General features: G+C 37.6%; 2 protein-coding genes across 11 annotated transcripts in view; one reads left to right on the forward strand and one right to left on the reverse strand.

The window, feature by feature from the left end:
* The window catches only part of LOC129573751 (disheveled-associated activator of morphogenesis 1), a 78,353-nt gene that overhangs the window by 36,930 nt on the left and 16,582 nt on the right, over positions 1-24,841 (reverse strand). Inside the window, exons 1-2 of one of the 7 annotated variants that reach the window (XM_055454742.1) lie at positions 19,059-19,077; positions 13,055-13,178 (exon numbers count right to left, since the gene is read on the reverse strand). Coding sequence is in view for 1 of the 7 variants with exons in the window: in XM_055454705.1 (XP_055310680.1) it covers positions 8,753-8,800 (48 nt within the window). In the remaining 6 variants the exon portion in view is untranslated. Of the gene's footprint in view, positions 1-8,752; positions 13,179-13,734; positions 13,754-13,866; positions 13,886-17,604; positions 18,037-18,077; positions 18,240-19,058; positions 19,078-24,841 lie in introns of those variants that run through there. The other 6 variants (XM_055454710.1, XM_055454717.1, XM_055454722.1 and 3 more) reach the window with 6 other exon arrangements.
* LOC129573775 (dynein axonemal heavy chain 2) lies at positions 18,215-24,542 on the forward strand. 4 transcript variants are annotated; one of them, XR_008688630.1, is made up of 7 exons: positions 18,652-18,901; positions 18,974-19,678; positions 19,762-21,590; positions 21,663-21,833; positions 21,926-22,944; positions 23,056-23,106; positions 23,277-24,542. XR_008688630.1 is itself a non-coding variant. In XM_055454784.1 (5 exons), exons 1-5 carry the CDS (start codon positions 18,847-18,849, stop codon positions 22,775-22,777), a joined length of 3,612 nt encoding a protein of 1,203 aa, XP_055310759.1. In that variant the 5' UTR covers positions 18,652-18,846; the 3' UTR covers positions 22,778-24,542. The 4 variants fall into 4 exon arrangements, 1 of the variants encoding a protein (XP_055310759.1); XR_008688628.1 differs by having other exon boundaries at positions 18,215-18,901; positions 21,926-23,106; XR_008688629.1 differs by having other exon boundaries at positions 23,056-24,542.

Below are 24,841 nucleotides of genomic sequence, written 5' to 3' on the forward strand. Positions count from 1 at the left end.
TCAAGAAAAGAAAACGAAAAAAAAGAGTCAATAATGAGTTTAATGCGCATTTTAACCCGAGTTCGTTTCACCGATCTTTTGTGGGCTTTCCAGATTTGATGCGCTAATGTAGAAACACGCATGTGATTCGATACACCAATAAATAAAGCGCAAGACATTCAGTCTTCATTGTGGTTTTGGAATCGAATGGTCCATGGGTGTGTATTTGTGTGTACGAGTTCACCTCACGAAGAAGAATGGTTCAATGTTGTAGAGAGCACACTAGGCGAATAAGATCTATGCAAAAATTATGAGCACGTCGTACATAATATATGGTACGCATATACATACTGTTTTGTCCGAGCTTATTTGATCGAAATGCGATAAGATGCGCTACACCAAAATTGGAGAATAGATAGAGGCATACAGGCACAGACACATAGGTTAAGGTAAAACAGAAAATAAAATTAAATGCTCGTCGCTTTTGCTCTACACGTTTAAAATTTGATCCGGCCACAGAGAAAAAACGAAAAAAAAACTGGTTACGGTTCAATGTTTATTCATTTTTCTTCCATTGAACGCGTCGTCGTTTCTGTTTAATTTGCGCATTTTTTTCCCCATCGAAAACGAAAGAAAAAACGTCTTTGGCTCCACTGTAATCTCTAACTAATCTTACACCGAAAATTGTGCTTCTTCGACAACATGATTTATGCCGTAGGCGCACTTAACATACACACACACACACATAAATCCAAACCTTTGCCTCTGATCTTGTATTGCGCTTGAATTTTTCGAGATGCACTTGAAATTAAACTGTGCAATCGATGGTGAGCGAGTGAGACAGGAACGTGTGCTCATACTTTAATCGCGATTTTCGCCATTGAAAACGAAATCAACTGCGGTATTTGAGGCTGAGTACGCAATTTAACAAACCGACAATTTAATAACAATGTCCTATGCGTATTGCTCAAGAAATAATTTGTTGTCTACCACAAAATTGGACGCTGATGTTGTGGTGAAACTAGTCATGGCTGCCATAGATTTATATCCAATGTGTTTCTTTAGTCTTTTTTCTCTCTCGTTCATCTCGCTTAATTCTTAAGAGCAGAAATTAATTCATTTTCATTACGGATTTCTTCTCTCTCGTTGTTCAATGGAACGATCACGTTTGCCTATATCCGTGCATCGATGGATAAATATACAAATGTGCTAACATGAAGAAAACTTGTTGTAGACATTTTTTTACTTTCTTTGGCAATCAAAAATGTTGATGGTTAAACATCATGTCAAACGACCGAGTTAGTTCCAAATCCGCTGAAAACATTTCATTTGTCTGGCTGGCTGGCTGGCCGGCCGATTGGTGGTTTTTCGATGTGGAATTGACGATAAAGGCCATTGTCGCTTAATCCCAATGCACGCATCTCCATTTTGGATAGATTAATAACCGCTTATTACGTGACTTTTCATTTTGCTCGATTACTTTATTGCCTGATTTGTCGTGTTGTTTACTCTATCATTCCCACAAAAAGTTTTTTTTGTTTTGTTTGTCTACGACAACAAACATGCACACATACAACGCCTCGCGTTTACGGCCAAATAATTTAATTAAACTGTTCTGATTGGTAGTGAACCATACGTGAAACACAGAATCAAACCTTTTATTTGGATGAAAAGTAAAATCTCACAGCCTTTTCTCCGTTGTTGTTGACGACGATCCGTCAATGATTGCGACCGTTTTGTTACTGTGGTTTCGGTGATTTTTCGTTCGGATTCGTGACTGCAAGTAATCAAAACGCCACGAAATGCATGATCTACCTATATACTAAGCGATAGTCACATTACTAATTTCTCCGATAGCTACACGTTAACATTTAATTAAAGTTTTTTTCTTCTTAGGATTTGATTTCGGCGGAACGTCGTTAGCGACTATAAAGTCATCTATAAATGCTTTTACATGAACACGAAAACTTGCTTAATGGTTAATCAGTTAAAAATTTTCGAACAGCAACTCAATAAACGACACGGCAGCCGGCGTTACTGTAGCCGTTGACAACAAAATAAAAAATCCAATAATATATTCAAAGTGCAAAACGGAGCTGGGCTGATTGTCAGAAAAAGAGTTGTGCAATTATAGAAAAGTATAGTATATTGATAAAAATGTGTTGTGTGCATGGTGCACATTATTTCTGCATACGTCAACACGTCGTTGTTGAACCGGCCATAGTATAGCGGAAAAAGGCATTTTTCTATACAAAGTAAGCGACAAGTCTCTCTTTATCACATTCCTTCCTGTTTGATTTGTTTTTTTTTCTTCTTTTTTTCTTCTGAAATGCTAGTTATGGCATCTATACCGTACTGATCGGTTGATGATAACGTTGAAATGTTTTGGTTTCAACTTTCGATTAGCTAGTTTATGGTTACGAATGTTAAATGCAAATGTAATGGAAACTTATGCATTATTTTTTCTTTCTTTCTTCATCGCGACTGTGTTATGGAACAATAAAAACGCTAAATACTAATCAAAACGGTATTTCAACTTCGTCGTCGTCGGCGGCGGCGGCAGCAGTAGCAAACACAACGGCGTCATTTGCGGCAAAGGAAACTTCTAACAGTAATTTGATTGGAGGTCGAGATCTTTTTTATGTAAATTGTTCTGGAAACAATTGATCGTGAGCGGGCGCATACTCAGAGTCTAGCCGTATGTCATGACAGGCTAATGGTAATTGACGGGCGTGAATGCTTTATTTTTTTTATTATTGAATAAAAAATTATATATCATTGCTAATAGGTAATAAATGGGCTGTATATCTCGTTGGTGCCAGAAGTAAATGGCAATGTTGCCACTTTCCGATACCCGTTGAAAGAATGGAACGATCGAATGTCAGATCGTTTAGATCTTTTGTCTGATTCATTAACTGCCAAGCGATCTTTTCTTTCTCTATATTTGGTAAAGATATGTGAAATCCGGTTGCTTTGCCATTAGAATGATCATCGTCGTCGAACTAGTCGATTGCGCATCAAAAACTGAGAACGACCGCTTGTGTTTTTGGTCAGTTTGACTCTTAATTGGATTGTTATATAACGATCAGAAGTTTTATTGTTCGATCGAACATCGACGACAACAAAAACAACGACATTTTAATAGCTTCGCTATGGCATTCGACAAAGTGCAAGCTCAGAATACCAGAAATAGTCTAACTCAACGGAAAGTGCATTGACTTTGTGACAGCGTGCTATCGATTGGAATCGCATAAAAGTATTTCGTCTTTAGTTTCCGCGGCAGTTTGCGCTCGCGCCCGACATACCACTTACGGCAATTGTTCTCATGTATCGCGCGTTGGCTATGGGAAAAAATGCATTTGACTTTGTCTGATAACGACGAAAAACCAGCCGATCAACTGACTAATGGCTAGAATGGTTCTGACAATTTAATGGTCGGACGACGCTATAATTATAATTATATGTGTTTTTTTTTAAAGAATCGCTTAGGCGAAACACATACACATACACACACGATTTTCGTCTCACCGAGTGAATTAACTTCTACCGTGCCTACATACATATGTACTCATATGAGTACGTTTCGCTCTCTCGCCTCCTGCCGTATTACCTTGTACGGTGTGTATGTGTTATAACCATATTTCTGGTTCGTTTCGATATATTGTTGTTTTTTTTATTTTTGCATTGTTTTTGCCGCCTCAGTTTCGTTCCCAATAGAAACGGCCATAGAAAAATGTCGACATATTCACGATTCTATCGCAATGAATAAAAATGAGCATTTCCTTATGGTATTTTCTAGTGTGGATCGCAACAAGCCAACAACGGCGGCGGCAATTTTCAACAATCCCATACACACAATTCATGTACGATGTAGACGTTGAGGTCGCAAACTATTAACGTAAAATAGCATTGGTTTTTGGTCAAAGCTCAAACCATTTAATAAACTAAATGCAAAAATCTCAGCTATTTGGCCAAAAGCGATCGACGAAACAGCAACAACAACAACACTGACCAATGAATAACTAGCGGCAAAACTTCTGATTATCCAACGGCAATGATTGCATTGTTTTTACACCGCTGTTTTGGTCGCTCGACAAACGACATAAAGATTCCATTGAGATTGTTGTGGTGCCCTAAGCAGCCCAACACCGTCGACATTGAAAATACGAAATACATTTCACAGCTCGTTGCCAGTCGAGCAACCTGTGTGACTGCGAGTTTTTCGCGCTTGTTTCGCGACGCAAATGGTTAATGAGAGCGTATGGAATTCACTTTTTGATAATCTTTACACGATTCAACGTGTGTTTTAAATTTTTATTTTATAAAAACAACCATTTCAATCGTGATGTCTTTTTTGGTTTGGTGCCCATTGTAATTATTGTTTGGTTTTGTTGCTGTTGGCATTTTTTTCGGCTTAGCATTCAAATGGCCGTGAATGTCATCACACGGTTAAGTTGCATCGCGACTGGATGTCTCTCTCGAAAATCGACACGAAGATGAGCCAACAATGTTGCGTACTGTGTGGTTCATCTCACGCAGGTTGGTGTTTTCGTGGCAAGGAAATTTAGTCGAGCAAATAATATGGTCGATAAACATATTTATTTGTTTTTCTACTTAAATTAACATATTCCACGTTCCGGTGCGTGTAAAATCAGCTGTTCAAACAGATAAATTCTCGGAACGAATTGTTTCTCGTTCATATCTCTTTCTTCGTTGTTCATTTAAAACCAAATACATGTTGCGTTCTGAAGAACATTGTTAATTAAAGCGATAAAACGCCAACTCGCGCATTGTCATTATTTTTTTCTTGATTTCGAATCAATAAAAAAAAAGAAGTTTCGAACGTTAAATTGTTGGCCATTTCATTTTCAGTTGGAGTTGTCAATAAAATGTTGTTATTTAATTTGTTAATTGCATGCAAAAAAACAACAGAGAAACAATGGTGGGCCAATCGAGTGGAGCCCGGCGGCGAGCCAAACGGTTTAGGTGTTTTATACACATTTGGTCATCAAATTAATGCATGATTGAAAGAGTGTTACGCCGTAGGTGTTGTTAGCACGCCGGTGACATTCCCCCCGTTTTATTCGATCATTAATTACTATGGATCGTGTTTAGGCGTGCATATGGATTTTTGATTGGCCTTTCGAGCCCAATTAAATTGATTTCTTATCGATTTTCGACCCGATGCTGGCCAGCTCATCACATGATAACGAAATCCTCGAAGAAATAACATTTACATAAATATGAATTGATAATGTACCAATTAACAGTTACGAGAAGAAAAGAAAAAATCGTTCAATTCCACTGATTACCTCATACCGTGGCGCTCGGTATGTGTTTGTTGTTGTTTTTTTGCCCCATAAAACTTAGAAATCAAACCGAATCGATTCCATTTTCAGATGATGTACATTCACACTCGATCGCCATCGATTTTATATTGTTGTGACACACTTTCTTGCTCATGTTTTGCCATTTGCTAATTTATGATTCCTCATCAAACAGCAACAAAAAATAAACGGCACTGTTGAAGCGCATATTTCTTGTGTGTGTTTTTTTTTTCGTTGGGTCAGCAGCAATGGGCTAGTCAAATCGAAAGTTTCAATTGCATTGCGATGCATGACTGATTTCAGGCAGTCCGTCAATCACACCGAAGAATATTACGCGAACACAACAGAAATTAATTCATGTATTGGCACAAATAAAAACTGCATAATAAACATAATTGTAATATAACACTCGGACATCGACCTGAGGACCAATATTATATCGCATTTATCAAATCGATATTCATGCGCTGAATGTGGCGATTTTTTTTAACAAAAAAACCATAAACCATTTGAAATTTGGCATGTTTTCCATTATGAAACGCCGAGAAAATGCTTTTCAATTCGAAAATCGTGTTTTGTGTAGACAATCACTCCTCCTTGAATATCGGCTCCGAAATGATTTAGAAACTTTTATTTTTGCGCGAATAATTTATTTTTGGAAATTTTTCCAGCCAAACTCGCGATAGAACAATACGACCATTCTAAATTACAATTCTCAACGACTACAATTTGCTTGAGACTAAATTGCTTAGTTTTTACAATTTCATTTGAGTCATTTAATGTGTAACAATGTGTTTTCTGTGCTTTTGCTCTCGGTTTCCCAGTAAAGTCAAGACAATGAACGTTGATGACGTTGTTTTTCCCTGATTCGAGCTTTTTTTTACTCATTTGGAAGAGTGAAAAAAAACATCAGAACAAAGTAAGTAGCAATTACCGAAATTGCTGGGCAGACCGTTTACACGACTGTTGGTCAAACCGGAAAAATAATTCAATTACAACTTGCACACATTAAAATCACTGACGCATTCAAAAGCCCAATGTCTTTTTTGACAAAACAAGAACACACGAAGCTACTGGGCTATGGTTGTGCGGTATGAAGATGATGACCACATCGAGAGTCGAACAGAGTATAAACTCAACGATGTTTGTTCGTTTATTCGCTCGTCGACGGCCATTCCACACAGACCACCTATGGTTTGGCTTTGTATGGAGCATTGTTATTTTAAAATGAGCCTCATTGTTTGTGGTCACGAACAATTCGCAAAAGTCATAAATACATTTATAAATGCTGGTCGCTTGCCTCTTCTTTTCTTTGCGTAATCGAAAGAGAAAACGTTTTCGCCATAAACTTGAAACGGGAGTACATCAGATAAGCTGATAACAGAGTTTTACTCGTTTAATCCGCATCCATTTTAATGTGCCGTCAAAATTGCGATAACTTCTTTGTCATTATCTCTATCAGTAGCAAAGATCAAAGGCATTTTTCCGGCAAAATGTTTCGAAATGAATATGAATTGTTTTTTTTTGCATTGCAAAACTGAATGCGGGTGATTTTATTGCTTCCGAAATTGCAACTGGCCATAAGATCAAGCAAATGCGACGTGATTCCAAAAATGAAACCGAAATATTGCCATAATATCCATGGACTACATTTCAACACCTTGCTTCAATGTTGTTTCCATTGCTTGTGTGCACCGATTTGGGAATATCTCATTGAAATCAGCAAAAAAGTGCGGGAGAGATAGAGAGAGTGTGAAGAAGAAGAAGAAGTAAAAAAAATCTGCGAGATAAATCAAACAAAAAAAATCTCCATTTTCTCTCACTTTTTCGGCGAATTTTTGCGAGGAAATTTTATTTGGAATGCACTCACTATAAAACACACGACGGCAGCGGCAGCGACGATGGCGGTATCATTAAAGAGAATGTTAAAACGAAACTGAAATGAATAAAATTAAGCCAAACGAATATCGCGAGCGGGCGAACGATTCGCAAAATCTTGACCGAGAGTTGTCACAATTTATTACCACCATTTTGCTTTCAACGGATTTTCGATGCAAAAAAAATCACATCAATAACAGACTCACCGGCAGGTTAATCTGTTGTAATCGGCCACAAAAATCGTGTTGCACATTTGATGAAGCATCATCGTGGATGGATTACACGGTTGAAAGTTCAATGCGTATTTTAAAACAAATTCATGGACCCGAAAGCTTTTGTATGATAGCAATTTTTCATCTTCTTCAAAATATGGGCGTAAAATGAACCAATGATTTTCGGGTGACTTCGGGAACTCTATAAACAGCTAATTAATTGAAAAAGACCAAAAGAGTTCAATGCTTTTCGTTCGGCACAACAAGAAGAAAAAAAAGCACGCACCAATAGCCTATCGATAGGTTTTAATTGGTTAATTAGTTTGATTTGTTATTTGTGAATGGATTTAATGAGTTTCTTCCTTAAATACCCCGATTCAAATGATGAATTGCCAAAAATTGTGGTCAAAATTCTAATTTATTCTCCATCGATAGCAAGTTCTCAGCATGTTCATCTAATGAGTATACAATTCACCGATTTTCGATGTTCCAAACCGTTCTTTTGTACAATTTTGAGCTCATCAAACGTGTTCCGCAGCAGATATGATCAAACATATTGTGATGATTGTAGTGTTTGGCGCTGTTCAATGTGTCGATTCGATAGCTCTTAACAATATTCGGTTCTTATTGCCTGTTTTTTTTTCTTGTTCGACAATGAAAAAAATGTTTATATCTTTTCCGTTGGTTGAATCGTAATCACTTTTTTTTTATAGATACTTCGTTTCATGAATCTGTTGATGATGAAGTTAATTTACTTCACGCCTTTTGACGATATAGACAAAGGCATCAAGTTCCGTGTTCATTAAACTAAAATTCCAGTAGCTGTACAGTATCATAACCGAGGGCAATGCCTAAGAATAATTCATAGTTTAGCCTGGTGTTCATTAGGTTGCTATTAAAGCTTGATTGAGTTTCTCTTCGAAAGACACATATACTTCGTGTGTAGCGGAGGAAAAAAAATGACAAAAGAAATCAAGTGAATTGCATGAGATGATGAATGGAAAATAGCAGCGTACGTGTCATCATTTGAAAATCGTTTCTCCACAAGGCGAAAAAAAACACAAATAGTTTCATGTTTACTGTGGCCCAGTTGATGCTGCGGCCAACATCAAAATTATTGTCTAATTCCAACAAACAAGAGAGAGGAAGAGCTAGGAAAAAAAGCGATGCCCATCCGATTGCTTGTTGTCGGTCGATTCAATGGAGTGTTTTTTTTTCTTTTCTTCTCTGAAATTTCAAAAGTAACCGAAAGAAAAGTTCTTTTGAACTTCTTTCAGCCACGTCCAAATCCATTCTAACGAATTACAATTACAAACTAGAAAAAAAAGAGTATACAATTCTCATGATAAAACATACCACGTTCAATTTCTCCATTAAAATGTTTATCTGATTTTTTGTACACATCTTGTTCGTTCGTTGCACTTGGCCTCTCCTCTATTGTGTTTCGAATCTATCGATTTTGGTTCTTTATGGTTTTTTTTTCTTCTGTATGTACTCTGCCGCCTCGTTCTTCTCGTTTAGTTTTTCGTTAAGGTCTTGGTTCTTTTCCAAAACCGAAGTAAAAAGAGTTTTCTTAGCCGTTTTTCTACTGACATTCAACCATTACATGCGGCTTTGTTTTGTGGCCGATCGTTTCAATATCTATTGTTGTTAAACGGCGTGCGGCGTACAATCACTCTTTAAATGGTTTGTTATTTCTTTCAAAAATGCGGGTTTCGACATTTGACGCTTGGCTTTTGTAATGAATTGCACGGAAATTGATATCCGTTCTGGGTCGTCGTTTATTATGTTATAACAACATTGCCATCATCATCATGTTGATATTGACTATTTATGAGAAGTTTTGTTTGTTTTTGTTTGTTTCCTTGCGCTTTTGACGGCGATTTCTCAATGTTCATTTTCTCACAGTCCCATTGATTGGTATTGTCGTTGTTGTATTGTTTTAAAATGTTATCGGCATCAAATTAACGAATGAGGTGTGGTCAAGATCACTGATTAAAATCCTTGATGGAGGATACTATCGAATGGTTCATCGATCAATATTCCATCGCGATTCTTTGTTTGGTTAACGTTGCGACGACTTTGTTGTTGATGCATATAAAACAAACACGTTTCGATTTTATCGCACTAGATTCTGAAATGTCATCACCGTCATTTTGTTTCAAGTCACTAAAACTTTATCTGCACGGAATTTCAATGACCTTAATCGGTGCAAAACCATCAATAATCAACTGCTCAAAGCCCGAAAAAAGAATGCGCAAAAACAGTCTCAAGTTGCCATCTCACAGTCTCACAGTCTCAAAAATAGCAACACAGCACCTTGATTAATTTGTATGCTATCTGCTTTTTCGGCATTTTACACACTACGATCACGCGAAGAAAGGTGAAATGTGTTTGAGATGAAATAGAAAAATCTTCGAACGTATTAATGCTCATTAAAACTCGCATTCACTTTTCCCACAGCTTATGTCTCTTAATAAACAGATTAATCGGCGTTTGAAACAGAACGATTTTAATTTGGCTGTGGTCCTCTGCACATAATTTCTGTGTTAATATGTTAGCTACTAGTTTCTACTCTTTTTTTTCTAGACACTTTTTTTTGTAAATAAGGTACCCATTAATTTTGCATGTTTTTTTCTGTCCATCTCGATCGAAGTGGAGCTCAAATGGAGTTTTCTCTGTCCCACTAATAACGCGATATATAGTTTTTAGTTACTTTGAATGTTATTGGTTTAAATCTGGTTTCAGTAGCCCGCATATAATTGGTGTGCACTAAGTGTCGATAAGGTTGTTCATCGGGGCACAAAATTGTCTGAGTGAAACAGCACAAAACACATTTGCACAACGCCAAATACATTGGCGTATCAATTAAATGCTTCGCCGTAATTTTCTCTACAAGTTATAAAAAATCATCTCACAAACATTTATCGGCACAACATAAACCCATTTATACGCTGAAATGTTTTTATTATTCCACTTTTTTTGTTCTCTCCTCTCCGGTAGAATGCTATAAAAGCGGTTTGTCGAACTGTTTTTTTTCCTTTAAATTCTCTCTTTTACACGTATGAACTTTCGATTGACTTATTTTCGATCAATAAATCGAATGAGGAGAAGAAGAGAAAAAAACTGAATGAAAGAGTGTAGCATTGGTAAAAAAACACAACATTACGATCGAACGGACCGCGAACGAATGCTTTACAAAAGAGAACACCGTAATGTTCAGGTCGACGTGCGCTTGCATGCTTGAAGTTTGATCGTCGTCGTCGTCGGTTGCAGGCGAGTGTGAGAGAAAAACAACGGAATGCGCGTAAAGGTGTTCAGCGCGTTACAGCAGCTGATGTGTGGCAGTGAGTAGAGGCAAGTTGCTGGCAACGACGACGACGATGATGATGATGATGATGATGACGACTGTTACGGCTTAATCTCCGCGAAACGCAAACACACTGGACAAGAGTGTCTCTCTCAAGAGAGCGAGAGAATAGCGGAGATACTGTCTCAGTTTGCGGCTTTGGTTTGTTTATGTTTTCACCGCGCCAAGACACACAGGTGCTCTCTCATCGGTGCAATGATAAACACACGATACTTGCGGAGAGTTAATGTGGTTTGGTATGCGACTTTGCCGTAGGTCGTGATGTTCGCTCTGTGTAGCGCAATTCCATTGGATTTTGACGAAACCGGAGAGGAAAAAGAATCTGAAAAATTCATCGTTGTTGTCGCTGTTGCGTCTTCGAACGTCGAATGGCATGTGGTGGCCCACCAATTCAAAGGCATTCGCTAATATTATCATTTAATAGAAAGTTGTTATTCGGTGTGTTTCCATGTTTTATGTCGGTAGAGAAAATATTTGACTTGATGGCTAATGCTCTGTCGATTAAACACATGTGAGCGAATAAATATGGTAGGCGCGCGCACACGCGCTGCGGTGTGCCATTACATTTGGAGGCGATTCAATTTAGCCGATTTGGCGATTTTGATAGCGGCAACGGCTCAACATGCCGATACGTTGTTGTAATACATACTGTGCATATCATTTATGCGGCCGTTAATTTCATTAAACGACGATACCAAGAAAATGCGTATTTCTTTTCTTGCTCGAGACTGGTTTTTTACACGCAATTTAGATTTTTCGATTATCTTCTTCTTCTCCGCCAGACACCGGAGACAAAATGGCATTTTTTGCAGATTTTTTTCTTCTAAAGAATTTGTGAGTGTGTATTCTATTAGGATTGTTTCTTCAAAAACAGTCAGTTGCACCGATTTGAAGTGCAGCAGCTTGCCAAAAGGCCGATTCTGCCTTTTCCTTTGTGTAACTTTCCATGAGTCGTAAACAAATTATAACCCGCTTTTATTTTATATTCGATCAAAATCGGTAATTAATCGCTCGTAAAATCTCGGTGATTTTCCAAAATAAACAAATCAGAAGCCGAAAAAAAAAACAATCCGAACGAGCGAAGTGAAGATGAAACTGATCCTCCGGTTACTTATTCGGTATGCTATCGTTGACACAATCGTTTGCGTGTTTTTACATAATGTTAACACGATTACATGTGTGGCAGATTACACCGTACGAAAATGGTCGTCATGGAAAATGGAACCGTGTGTTCGGGCAATGTTGAGAAGACCGATTGATGCAATCGAACGAGAGAGAAAAAACAACGATTTAAACATTTTGTTTTTCCATGTAAAAATTTCGAATGATGAAGATCACAATTTATTCGTCGCAGCAGCAAGCAGCTGCTGCTGTGCAGCGTAACGAATAATAATGTCGGCAGCGATTCTGTTACAATTTTTTCTGATAAAATCGGCCGCAATTCGATTTAGGGCCGTCGGCTCTGCCGATTTCACAACATCGTCATTGAACGACGGTTGTATCATTTCGCGCGCATTTCGAACAATAAAATCAAATGAACTTATGCATATTGTTGATGGCTTGCGCAAACGCGCATTATTCGTCTCGTCTCTCGCCTACATGTTTCACATGATTACATGCTCATGCCTCACGCACTCTACGTTCGAGAAATGGAAATAAATTAATAATACGTTACTCGATAATAATTTTTAATATGCCAAAATCGACACGCACAAAATTGTCGTAATTAATATCAGCCGTAAGTGGCTGACCATTTTGAGTGCGAAGACATTTCATTTATTTACATCGGTTAAATGTTATATGCGGCAACCTGTCAATTTTATTAAATCGATTTAATGAGCCGAAAAAAATGTCAAACGCTCCGAAATAGTCGCGCTCGATTCGCTTAACATGGACATAAATGCATTAAGCCAAATCACAACATGTGATTATTTGAGTGAGAGAGAGAGAGAGAGAGAGAGAGAGAGAGAAGAGAAAAATTGTCACGAAGACAAATCACTTCCTGTATGCAAGCAAATGCGGTGCACCTTTCGTTTTACATAAATTCAACATTTTTCTATGTTCTTTTGACATGAATTGGATTTTATTTGGTGTGTGTCGTGTGTGTGTTGCCACAAACAAATTACTGTTTGATGTTTCTTTCCTCTCGAATTTATTTCGCCCGCCAATTATCCAATAAAATATCAATCTTGATCGCCTCTCAAACGACGATTCGTGAGAAATACTCATATTAATGGACGCTTTTCCACCGAATGTAGACATGAAATACGACCAATGATCACACTTACCTTTGTTTCTGGTTGTGATGAAATTCGATTCGTTGGCTATCTAGTTGTTCGTTGAGTGAGAGTTCTTGAATTCGTTCAACCACCCACGTTGCTATTAAATATCCAATCTCAATAGGCCCAACAGCTACAAGAAAAAAGAGAGAAGAAAACAGAACAAAACCTGCATAAATAATGGACTTTTATTTGCATTTAGTATCTTCGTAAAATGTTCGAATATCACAAGATGAAGAAATGGCACACAAACGACTCATAGATTTATCGATTTGCGTGTTTTCCTTTTCAAAGCACGCGCGCGCGCCCATTCCGAATTGACCACATTTCTTTTTTCTATGGCAATAAATTATCGTTTTTGTACCAAAATTATAATTTAGTTGACAGGTGTTTAGTGGCTGCTTTGCTTTGTGTATCTTTCTCCACATCGCAATGCCGGGCAACATTTATTTTGGAGCCAAACGTGAGATGATTTCATCAGTTAAATCGCACGACGTTTTTCCTTTTTTTTCCTAATCACAGAAACACATACTGTTTGTATAGGTATTCAAAGTATTTGTATGGTGGCGTTAACAATATATGAAAATCTTCTTGTTGTCTATGCAATCGGGAATTTGATCGTGCATCGTAACCGTGATATCGATGAAATAATCAATTAGTAGATCTTTGTTAATATAAAAATAACGAACATTTTTTAAAAAGTAAATAAAAATACATTCGGTTCGTGTTCATCTGTTTGTTATTGTTTCAAATATTTTCGCAATCGCATGGCGTAGTCAAAGCCTGAATGTGGTGGCCCTTTGTCGTCATCGTCGTCGTACCTTTTATGTATGGGCTTCGGTCTCTTTATTATAAATAATTCATTTCGAAATCGCGTGCAGATGTAACCGATGAGCATGGGTCCGCGTGATTAGTGGAAAGCAGAACAGATTTTTTTTTCGGGCCGTTTTTATTCCGAACCGGTTAAAAATTGTGTCAACATTCGCGAAAAAAAATCAAACAAAAATACTTGTAATCTTATTTTTCTCTCCCTGTCGCTCTCTCACTCTCTTTTATTACTTCCACATTGCGAGAGGCTGGTGAAACCGCAGCGTTGATGCGTTTTCGTAATTCGAAACCAACGTGATTTATAGTCTTTGTGGTGCGGTTTAAAAACGGTAGCTACTGTACAAACACATGATGTGACGATCGATTGGCATTTGGAAATCTAAAGCATGCTTTTAAATCCAATTAGAATTCAGCTGCTAACGAGCGCAAATTCCCATTTGTTCACATATAAACGCGATTGGTGTGTGTGTGTGTGTGTGTGTGTGTGTGTGTGTGCGTTTCCACTAGCGATTTCATTTTCTCTCGTGTGGTGGGCAAGAGATTTCTTTTGAAGATTCCACAAATCCCCATTTTCAGAATTAGAACAGACATTCGAACAATGCGATGTTTACGATTGCAAAACGAAAGAGGGCTTACGAATGACACGGCTGCATTTCAAAGTAATCCGCACATTGATCCCGCCACAAAATTGGATAGACAACAGAGACGAAAAAAAGGTTTCTAACGCTCTTAAATACGAATAAATCTTCTAAATATGTAATTGGCCGTGCAACACGGCGGTAAATTCATTTCAAATGAAAGATGAAACAAACATCCAGAGTGAACGTTTCATAAAAATGACACGGACCCAGAGAAAGAGATCGAGAGCGAGAGCGAGAGAGATGGTTTTGCGGTGAGATGCAAATAAAACGGTCAATGCATAAAAAGTAATGTACATTCCTTTAAATTATGTTGATGAGCACTAAACTTTTATTACTTTCGCGTACGTACATAAGTTTTTTTTTCACTGGACGGTCAAATGCGCCTTTCGATGTGTTTTAATTTGGTTTCTTTCTCTGTGCATCGTTTTAATGTTTACAATATGCCTACATCATGCTCTGTTTTGAATATTAATTGAGACCCGCGCGTTTGCCGAGTGTTTATACCGTTTTTGTTCACTCTCTTCGCCGTTTTGTTCGTTGTTGTGTTATGAAAATGTTTATTGATATTGGAAATGTGCGCATAAAAACAAACGCAAAACGAACGTTGTTTGTCTCGTTCAAAAGAATTGGAGAAATTTTCAAAGCAACACACATGACGGCCCGACGGTGTTTTGTATTCGGGGCAAGTAATAAGTGTCTTCTATTTAGATTAGCTTACGCGGAAATCAGTGACAATAACCATTTCTAATGAATGTGTGTAACGTCGTTTCAAACTCGGCAAATAGGCCATCAATATCTCTATAATAATCTCTGTGATGAAATTTCTATTACTTCGAGCTTTTTTTTCTGTTGTACTTTTATTGCGCATCGGAGGAAATATAGAATCGTTTGAAGTTGACCGTTTTTACCACTTTCGGTCATAAATTCCGTTCAGGTTTATATGATCGAGACATCACATCAAAGTGAAGTAAGCAAAAGTTGGAAAATAGAATTTTCATCCTTATTTCTTGATTAAGTAATCAAGAGTCGTGGTGAGAAAAAAAAACAAAAACTGATTGCAATCATTCAAAAAGTGTGCATTTCAGTGATTTGCAGATGTAATTCACAAGCAATGACGTCAACTGATGTCGGTGAACAATCATTGTCGACCGTGATCGTTGCATTGAATGCACGTCTTCGGTCATTTTGCCCATTTTGTTTGTGTCGTCGTTTTAGTTTCAGTCGCACAATTCACCGAAAGAGACTTTGAGATGCAGTTACGTCGCATTTGGACAATCGATTTTATGCACACGATTGTCGTCATATTTCTCAATGGGCAAGTGCATACACACATTTCCCGTTCGCCTTCATTCAGAATGCATCAAAACAAAGAATTGCAAAGCGTGTACGTTTTCTTTTCTGCGCCAAAAATACACAGCTTGAAAGATCGATGGCCTGTCAATGCAGTCACCGAAAAAAATGAAACGTTTCAATTTCGGCCCATTTCGTCATTCCTGCACGTTTGATGGGCAGCACCCAAAAAATGTTTGGTGTATGGTTTTTCATCAACATTTATGACAATCAAAATATTGAAAACGTGGTTTAACTTGGTAATTGGTGGGTATTTCAATGCGAAAGTTCTATTATCTTTCGCCAATTCCGTCCGCTTTCATATTTTTTCCCTTTCAAACCGATCCAAAAAAAAAACGACGGCAGAAACAAAAATTCAATTTTCAATTGTGAATATGGATTGAACGTGTTTCACTTCGGGGCGAGTCAATGGTTGCATTGACAGAAATGATCTGCATAACAAATTCGCAAAAAACAAGAACCTCTGAATGGCTGCCAATAAACGACTGCTCGTCAAACAGAATTGCAGCCCATTAAAATTGCACATTTACATTTCAGAATATAAACAATTCGGTTCGAACAGAAGCCGTGTGCGCTATTTTGGATGATGCATTTGCAAAGGAATTTGCTCCGTTCAATGCACAGCCAGAACACAGTTGGCCTTTTTTGGAAGTGTGACATATGTTCTTCATTTCAATCTGTTTCAACAACTCAGGATTGATACACACAGAACAGCGCCGAAAAAAATAATTGGCGTCTGCTACACAAAAGAAGAAAACAAATTCATGCATATCAATTCGATTTTCATTTTCATACCAAAGACCCCCAGATACAATGGGCCGGTTGTCGCAATTGATATTTGCATTACAGACGCGATGTTTCTGGAAACTGATTTCGACTTTTGTAACACTTTGCCATTTGACACATTTGCCGCAGTATACAAAATCACTGTGCTCGGGCATGGAACACATTTTGGGCTCCTTACTAAAAAGTCTTTAGTCGTTTCAATGGAAATACACACATTGTTCAACGATGACAACGACTGTCGAATGTCAAGCTGGAAATTTGCGCAGTTCATCAGCTTAACGTCGCATAAAGCACTCTCGTGTTTTTATTTTCGGTGTTGGCTTTGTATTCGTCGTCGTCGCGGGGTTTGTAAATAAATTTGCATTGAACGCCGAGTAAGAGTTGCTGAATTGCAGCACTTTTGAACTGTGTGTATCCACACATTTCCAGTTTAGAATCCAGATGAATGGTGCGATTGGCGCCGCAACATTTAATATATTTAGCTTGAGCATAACATCTTTTTTTTTCTCTCCGCTTGTGCTCCATCCTTTTGTTTACACAGAAAAAAAAATTGTAATTTCAAATGTCATGCGCGCTGTTGCCTTTTTCTCTCTCTCTCTCTCTCTCTTGATGAAAAAAGATCTCAGAATGCGATAAATTTGTTTTCTCAATATTACAAATTTACTTCACGTAAATATTTTTTTTCGCCAATGCTATAAGCTTCGGGCTGTGTTTAATAAACCCGTTGCATCAGTAAACATTCTCCGACGACCGAAGTGCATCTTGTCGAACTCTCTACCGATTCAGAGCATCCGATTATATATTCACATTTTATTACGTGATGAATTTCATCCAATGAATTCGACAACCACGCAGGAGTTTCATTGAATCGAATGCAAAGTTTTACGATGAGAATTCTTCAGTTTCAAAAGCTTCGGATGAAAACTAATTTAAAATGTAGAAACACAAACATACGTGATCGATTTCACGTTAAAGTTTTTCGGTTCGAAAATGGTCTTTTTCAAAGCATTGAAATGATGTTCAAATTGATTAATAAAAGTATGGAAGCGGGTTTTTCGGTTGTTAAACTCAATACAGATCGCATCACTTCACAATTCATCGGTCGTAAATGCAAACAAATAAATAGACGTATCTATTATGGATTCGACATCGTGAGTGTATATTAGCTGTGGCGCTTGTGCCTCATCTTCGTCTGATGGACAGATGCATTTAAATAAGACCATTTGTCACACAACCAGAAAATAGAAGCCAATTTCAACACATTTCGACTGCGCGACATTCTATTTTTAGCTCTAGAGAGCTACCAATACAGCTCTGACATTTGTTTTTTTTTTTTAAATGCACCACAAAATTCTCCACATTTGAAGTATCATTTATTTGTTCGTATGATTGATTGATTGCTTGTCGTCTACCGTTATGCAACTCACTTTTCACATGCCACACTATTTTATTCATGCAATTTTTTTCCACTTTTTTTCGTTCGTCGTAGTAAACTTTAAGGATTTCACAAGCAACAAATGGTTTTGAGTTTCTTCTTCAGTCACATTGAAAAACATCTGCGTCAAGTTCAGTTCAGAGACAGACTGAGCAAAGTACATCAAGTATTTGTTTTTGTTCTTCGGAAAACGAACGTTTTTTCAGTGTTCTTGACGAAGCGAAAAAAAAGAACGTTTTGTTTAATTAATCTGTTTTGATTTGTCGAGTCTTTTACAAACCCAAATAAACGCTGAATGCGGTTCTATCCAACCGATGACAACCACACATGTTGTAAAAAAAATAATAATTACACCGATCCGAAGCGAATTGCCGACAGAAGCACGTGCTCGATAAAATGTTCTCGATTTTCAATTAATGGCTTTTTATATGCGATTGCTCAAGATTAAGCGCAGTTTGATGTTCCAAGCAAAAAGGTTAAAGCCATGAGTCGTGTGACGCTTTTTCTACCTCTACCTGGATTATACTTGTTGCTATTGATTTTTTTGTTCGTTACTGCCCCGAATGGAAAATACCGCTATATGTACACGACACAAACGCGTATACAATCGTTTCTATGACGACATTATTTCAGTTTGCTCATGTAAACAAATGCCAATCGATATTTCAAGCAAGCATTGTAAAAATATCGAAACAACAAATTGAAAATAGACAAAAAACCACACATTGTTTTGTAAACTTTTAAAGAAAAAAACAGACAACATGGAGAGCGGTGATGAATTTGAGCTGAGCGACTACTCCGAAACAATTGAAGAAGGTATTTTTGATCGATTTCTAAAGAAAATTACTTTATTTATAATTTGTGAATTTACTTTTTTTTTGTTCAAAGTGCCTGAAGTACCGGTGCTGAGTGCACAAGAAGAGATTAAGCCTAAGCCAACGTACTCTGCAAAAGAACTGGATGAATTGGTTACGGTTTTAAAGCGAATGGTGTTCCTTGATGGAATCAAAGAGGACGACTGGAATGATGATTGTGAAGAGGTGATTCAAACGTGGTTCCTCGACACAAACTACCCGATACTAATTGTATTTTACTCGGCCAAACAACGACTCACCACCAGTTTAACATATCCAATCGAACCAGTGCTTGAAATTGTGTACTTTTTACGTGAACCAGACCACATATTCTCATTGGACAATTTTCATGATGACGTCACATTCGGGAAAATTGACGATGACGTTACCGGAACGTGTTTGCTGCTTATGGAAAAACTGTACACTCCGATTTTTTTCCATAAAACCGACTGGAGCGACACGAATCGAGCACAGTTTTTAGCCGCAATCCATTCATTTTTGTCGCACATGACATCGCTTCATTACAAACTGTCGGGATTAACGTACTTGTATGTGCCGAGGGAAGGTTTGATTGACGATACAGAGAAAGCGATCAATGATAAGGAACTAATAAAACGTTTGGAGACAATTGCCGAACATTGGATTACACAGCTAAGGATTTGCTTTGGTGATTCCGAACAAATGGTCCCATATAAACTGCTGTGTCCACGCGATGAATATGAATTTTGGATTTATCGATGTAAGAGACTCGAAGCGGAAGAACAGAAAAGTTTTTTCTTTATCCAAAAGATGCAAAATTCTTATTTTTATCTTTTTGACTAGGTGAAGTACTCCTAGCTGTAAAATATCAAGTGAATCAAAAGGATTTTTTAAAAGTATTTGCCGTTTTGCGTAAATCTCAGTCAATATTCGTGCAGCCAATCGATCACCTCATTGGACTGGTGGAAAAAGAAATCGACCGTGCCCAGAACAATGTTCGATATTTAAAATTGCTCATTGAGCCATGCAGCGAAATAACTACCGCTGATTCACCGGCCGATATTCCAATGAAATTGCCCCGAATAATCAATATCATCCGCTTTATTTGGTTGAATTCCGGATATTTCAACACGGCCGACTTGATAACAAAACTCTTTCGTTATGTTGGCAATCAAGTTATCCATTTTTGTCGCAAGACCATCAATGTATCGGCTGTTTTTAGCGGTGACGCCACGAATCAGATCAAAGTGGCAAATATGTCAATCGACTGTTGCCTGTATTACAAAGTGATCTACGAGAAGATTTCCAAACAGCCAGGAAATGAAGATTGGGTGCTGAGGCATTGTATGATTTTCAATCACATTGACTCATTTATCAATCGTTTGCATGATTTCATTGAAATCTGTGGCGGGATCATAATATTCTCTCGAAAATTAGCAACGGAAAATCATCCACAATTGGAATTCGGCGGCGATCGTGGCACTGAATTCGAGGGAACCTGTGAACGTATCGAATCGACTTTCGAGAAAGGGATTGTAAAAATTAAAACCAATTCACACTGTATTTTGAACATAAATGAGAAAACCTGGTTGAAAATCATGCGAGAATTTCGTGAAATGACCTCGAATTTGGAAGAAATAATTGATAATTTGATCATGAATGTGTTTACTCGTGTCGAAAATGTTGAAGATGGAATCTATGCGTTGGCATGTTTACAGAAATTTTCAACGCGCGATAAACTCCATAAATCATTTGAACGAAAGGTATCGACGGTGTGGAATCTCTTTGCCGACGACTTATCCATTGTAAATGATCAAGTGATTGCCGATGGAAACGAGCATCTATCCTATGTACCGACGATTGCAGGTCAAACCATTCAATTTAAAGTGAATCGCATGCGTCTTATCCGCCTAAGATCGCTGTTCGAGCAAAACGAATGGTTACCGGAATCAATTGACACGGCAATGATTTTAACCAATTACAAAACGATGATTACTAAAATGGAAAGAAACACTCAAACCTATTACGACGGATGGGTTCAATCGCTTGGCGTGGATATTGCATCAAAATTAAATCGCTTGCTAGTGAAACGTAGCCTAACACATAAAGGCTTATTCGAATGTAATGTCGACGAAAGTATTTTCACAATATTTCGAGAGGCGCGTTTCTTTCAAATGCTTGGCTTCGGTTTTCCGGTGCATTTAAATCAATTTTTCAGCAGAGAACGAGCCATTCGCCAGATTTATGACAGTATTGTTGAGATGATTACATCGTATAATCGGATATTGATGTCTCTTTCGGAGACAGAACGATTATTGTTAATGCCGTTGATACAAATATCCGATAAATGCATTGCACCCGGTGCCCTTCGGCTTATTTGGGCCAACGAAGGCTTAGACGTTTACATCAGCGATTGTAACAAAAACATTCGAGATTTAAGCGATTTCATCCATATTTATCGACAAACAAATGCAAAGATTGTTTCGACCTGTGAACGTCTTTGTCAAATTGTTGCCGTTGAAATTCCAAAAGGTAAACCACGCCAGTTGGACGAGATTGAACAATTAGTTCAGACTTATTTGGATAAACAAACGAATAATATTGAATTCGAAGTTGATGCAGTGCGCAAATTGATTTTGATTATTCGAGACGAAATGGAAGATGTTGAAAGTGTAAGTATCGATTGGAGAACTGTCAATTCAATGCTAAAGTTAAATCGATTTAATTAAAATGTTGTTCAACAGATTCAAGACCTTTGGACGGATTACGTTTTTAAATTCGATAAATTAATTGAAGAAGCCTTAACGATAAGTGCTCGCGAATCGTTTCGATCGATTTTTTGCACATTAAACGGTAATGGCATTTTGGGGCCAGATCCATTGATTCATGTTGTTCTCGATGTTCAAGACGGAATGGTAAGCCAATTCATTGAGATTTTTCTTCTTCTCGTAGTTCATTTTTTCTCTTGTTCAAAAATGATTATTCAATTTTATGTCACCCAAAACAGATAACGCAGAGCCCATGTTCGACTGATGTTCGTGCCATGTTGCAAAGCATTTATGGAAAATTGTCTCAATCTCAACAGAAAATACGTCGATTGTTGAAAACCATGAAACTCACACCAACCGAACCGCTGCCCGAGTACTTCGAAGTGATATCGAATGACGCCGAGTGTTTGCGTTGGCAGTCAAAAATACGCGAAGAGATCGAACAGAATGAGTGCAAATTGAAAGAGTATGAAGAGCATTGGATGCAATTTGCGCACATTTGGCAGTCGGATAAGGCAGTCATCATAAATGAATTTGAATCGCTTGCAACGGTATCGGCATTCGCTTATGACAAACATATCCAAGATTTTATCACCTTGTCCAATCAAGTAGCCCTACGAAATGTAACGAAAAAAGTCAATTTCACGCTTGTCGATGCCACAAAACTGCGTAAAACAATACTCGTCGAAATCGAGGAGTGGAAGCGATTGTATTTGATTTCGTTGAAGACCAAAACCCAAAAGAAGATTATCGAATTTTTCACATACACCAATGAGAACGGACAAAAGGTATCGATCGCACCAAAGACGGTGGAGGAATTACAAAAATGCTGTGCGATCTATGAGCAATTGAGAAGCGAGTTGGACGATAGCAAGTGTAACTTGAACAGTTTAAGCGATCAATTTGATGTGCTACTCAAATATGGTGTGCCGATCGACGGTGAATTCGATGAAATGAAACAAAACATGTTCACGCAATGGGAAGACTATTTGAAAAAACTCAACGATGCGGATGAAGTGCTGAATAATGCAAAGGATAGCTTTAAATTGACATTGGAGAGTACGAGAAAAACACCAGACTTTTTCCAATGAACAAGCAATCAACTAATGAATACCATTCCGTACATAGAGGAGACGGGAAATTACAACGGCTCAACGAGAAAAAAAAATGACGGAAAAAAAGAACGAAGAAACGAGTAACAAATTGTATCTCTTTTGTGATTCTTAGACACAAGACACAAGTGAGACCCACCAAGGAGGTATGGGCGAGTTGAGTGCGCACTGCGCATCTCGTCAAAGGAACTTAGAAGAATATCACATGCTGTTTATCTATTGGTATTTTTATAGTTTAAAAACACTCGTTTCTATAGGGAATTCATTTCTGGAGCATTTCATTCATCGCGCACGGCGAAACCGAAGAGGTTTGTGTTCTGTTTCGTGTTTTGTACGCGTTTTCCATTTGGTTTATTCCACTTTTATTTCTTCGTCAACATAAAAACAAACGTCGTACTTTTTCTCGTTTCCTTTTTTATCCAAACGAAGTAAAAGGTATTTAATAATTTTCTTTTTCTTCCATCGTTCGTTCTCTCAGTGGCCGATTCGGTGTGCGTTGAATATCAAAAGCAGCGACTAATGCGTGTCGTACAGAATGAATTGGAATGGAATGAAAGACGAAATCAATGATCCAAGTGTTTGGACAAATGTCTAATATCATCGTCACATAAACACTCATACGTATGAGTATACGTAGGTACACGGCTTTTTAGGGGACGCTCCACTGTGATTTCATTCATCAATTTTTTTTTCATTTTCGGTGTCATCCACCTACGTTTAAACAACACGTCGTATAGGGTTAATGTTCTCACTGCGGCTTGTGTCTTCTCTTTTTACTTTTGTATCATTGTGCCGAACGCCGCCGTGCCGCATCAAGTGAGAGAAGAATTCATTGCAAGCAATTTGTATCAGTTCCAAAGCAGACTTTTAATGCCTTTTTTCCGTCGTGTGAACGAGAAAAAAATATTGTGTTTTTTTTTTATTCATTTTGGTGGAAAAATGGAAGAGCGACATTTCTTCTTTGTAGGATAAACCGAAAAAGAGACATTATGCACATAAAGAAAAAAACCATTCCTCTGTTGATAATTTCGTGGCTAAGAATGCTGTATGAACAAATGTTTTCATTTCTTTGCTTTCATTCTCGTTACGCAGCACAGTTCTTGCGCTTCGTTAGCGCATGTTTGTTTTTCGGAATGTAAATTTTTCAACCTCTAATTGAAATTTTATGGAAATTGTCGACAATTTATCTTGAAAAATGCACTGCGCTTCGAGAGACTGAGACTAAGAGAGACTAAGAGAGAGAGAGTGAATGGGAAGCGAACGAAACATTTTTTATTCATGGTTATATATGATACGCACGGAGAGACAAAGAACGATAAAGATGAGCGCATTCAAGAGCAGCGTTACACTCTTTGTGGTGAGCATTTAAGTGGTACAATACAAAATGGAGTGGTTATAAAAATGGAAATCCAGACACTGAATTCGGTTATGTTCTAACTGCAGGCGACGAATAAATGTTCTGCGTCGCATTTTAATGATGTTTTAATCATAGACTCAATCGTTTTATCCATCGAAAGGGAAAATTACTTATTTTATGTACTATGAGAAACCAAAACAACCCAAAAAAGTTGAAAAATAAAAAAAACCGAAAAACAGAAAGATCCAAAGGACTTTCCGAATGGTCAAAAAATGTTGTAATCTACCAAAATGACCTTCCTTTTTCGGCCACCCACACACACGTCTTTGGTGTAATTCGATAATAACTATGAATTAAGTAATCATAAGCGAATTGTATTTTTCCCTTAAATCTCCGAATAAAATGTGTGAATTTATCCGAAAAAAAACCTCGTAAGAATTTCGTTATTATTTGTGACTGTCAAAAAGGCGAAATAAACTGGAATTTAACGCCAAGTGGCCATTTCCATTTCAATAAACTCGTGCATAAATCGCAGAATAATTCTAGTTTCCCACCATTAGCAATGCATTGAGCTATGAAGCATTGTGTACTATTAAATCACTTGAAATTATTTAAATCGTTTCAATTGTAAATTGTGTGTCTGTGTTATTTTTTGGAATGCCATCGACTTATATTTTGACGCTGAA

Source organism: Sitodiplosis mosellana, unplaced genomic scaffold (assembly GCF_009176505.1).
Source record: "Sitodiplosis mosellana isolate CC-2019 unplaced genomic scaffold, AAFC_SMos_1.0 Smas_scaffold_1, whole genome shotgun sequence".
Classification (NCBI taxonomy): Eukaryota; Metazoa; Arthropoda; class Insecta; order Diptera; family Cecidomyiidae; genus Sitodiplosis; species Sitodiplosis mosellana.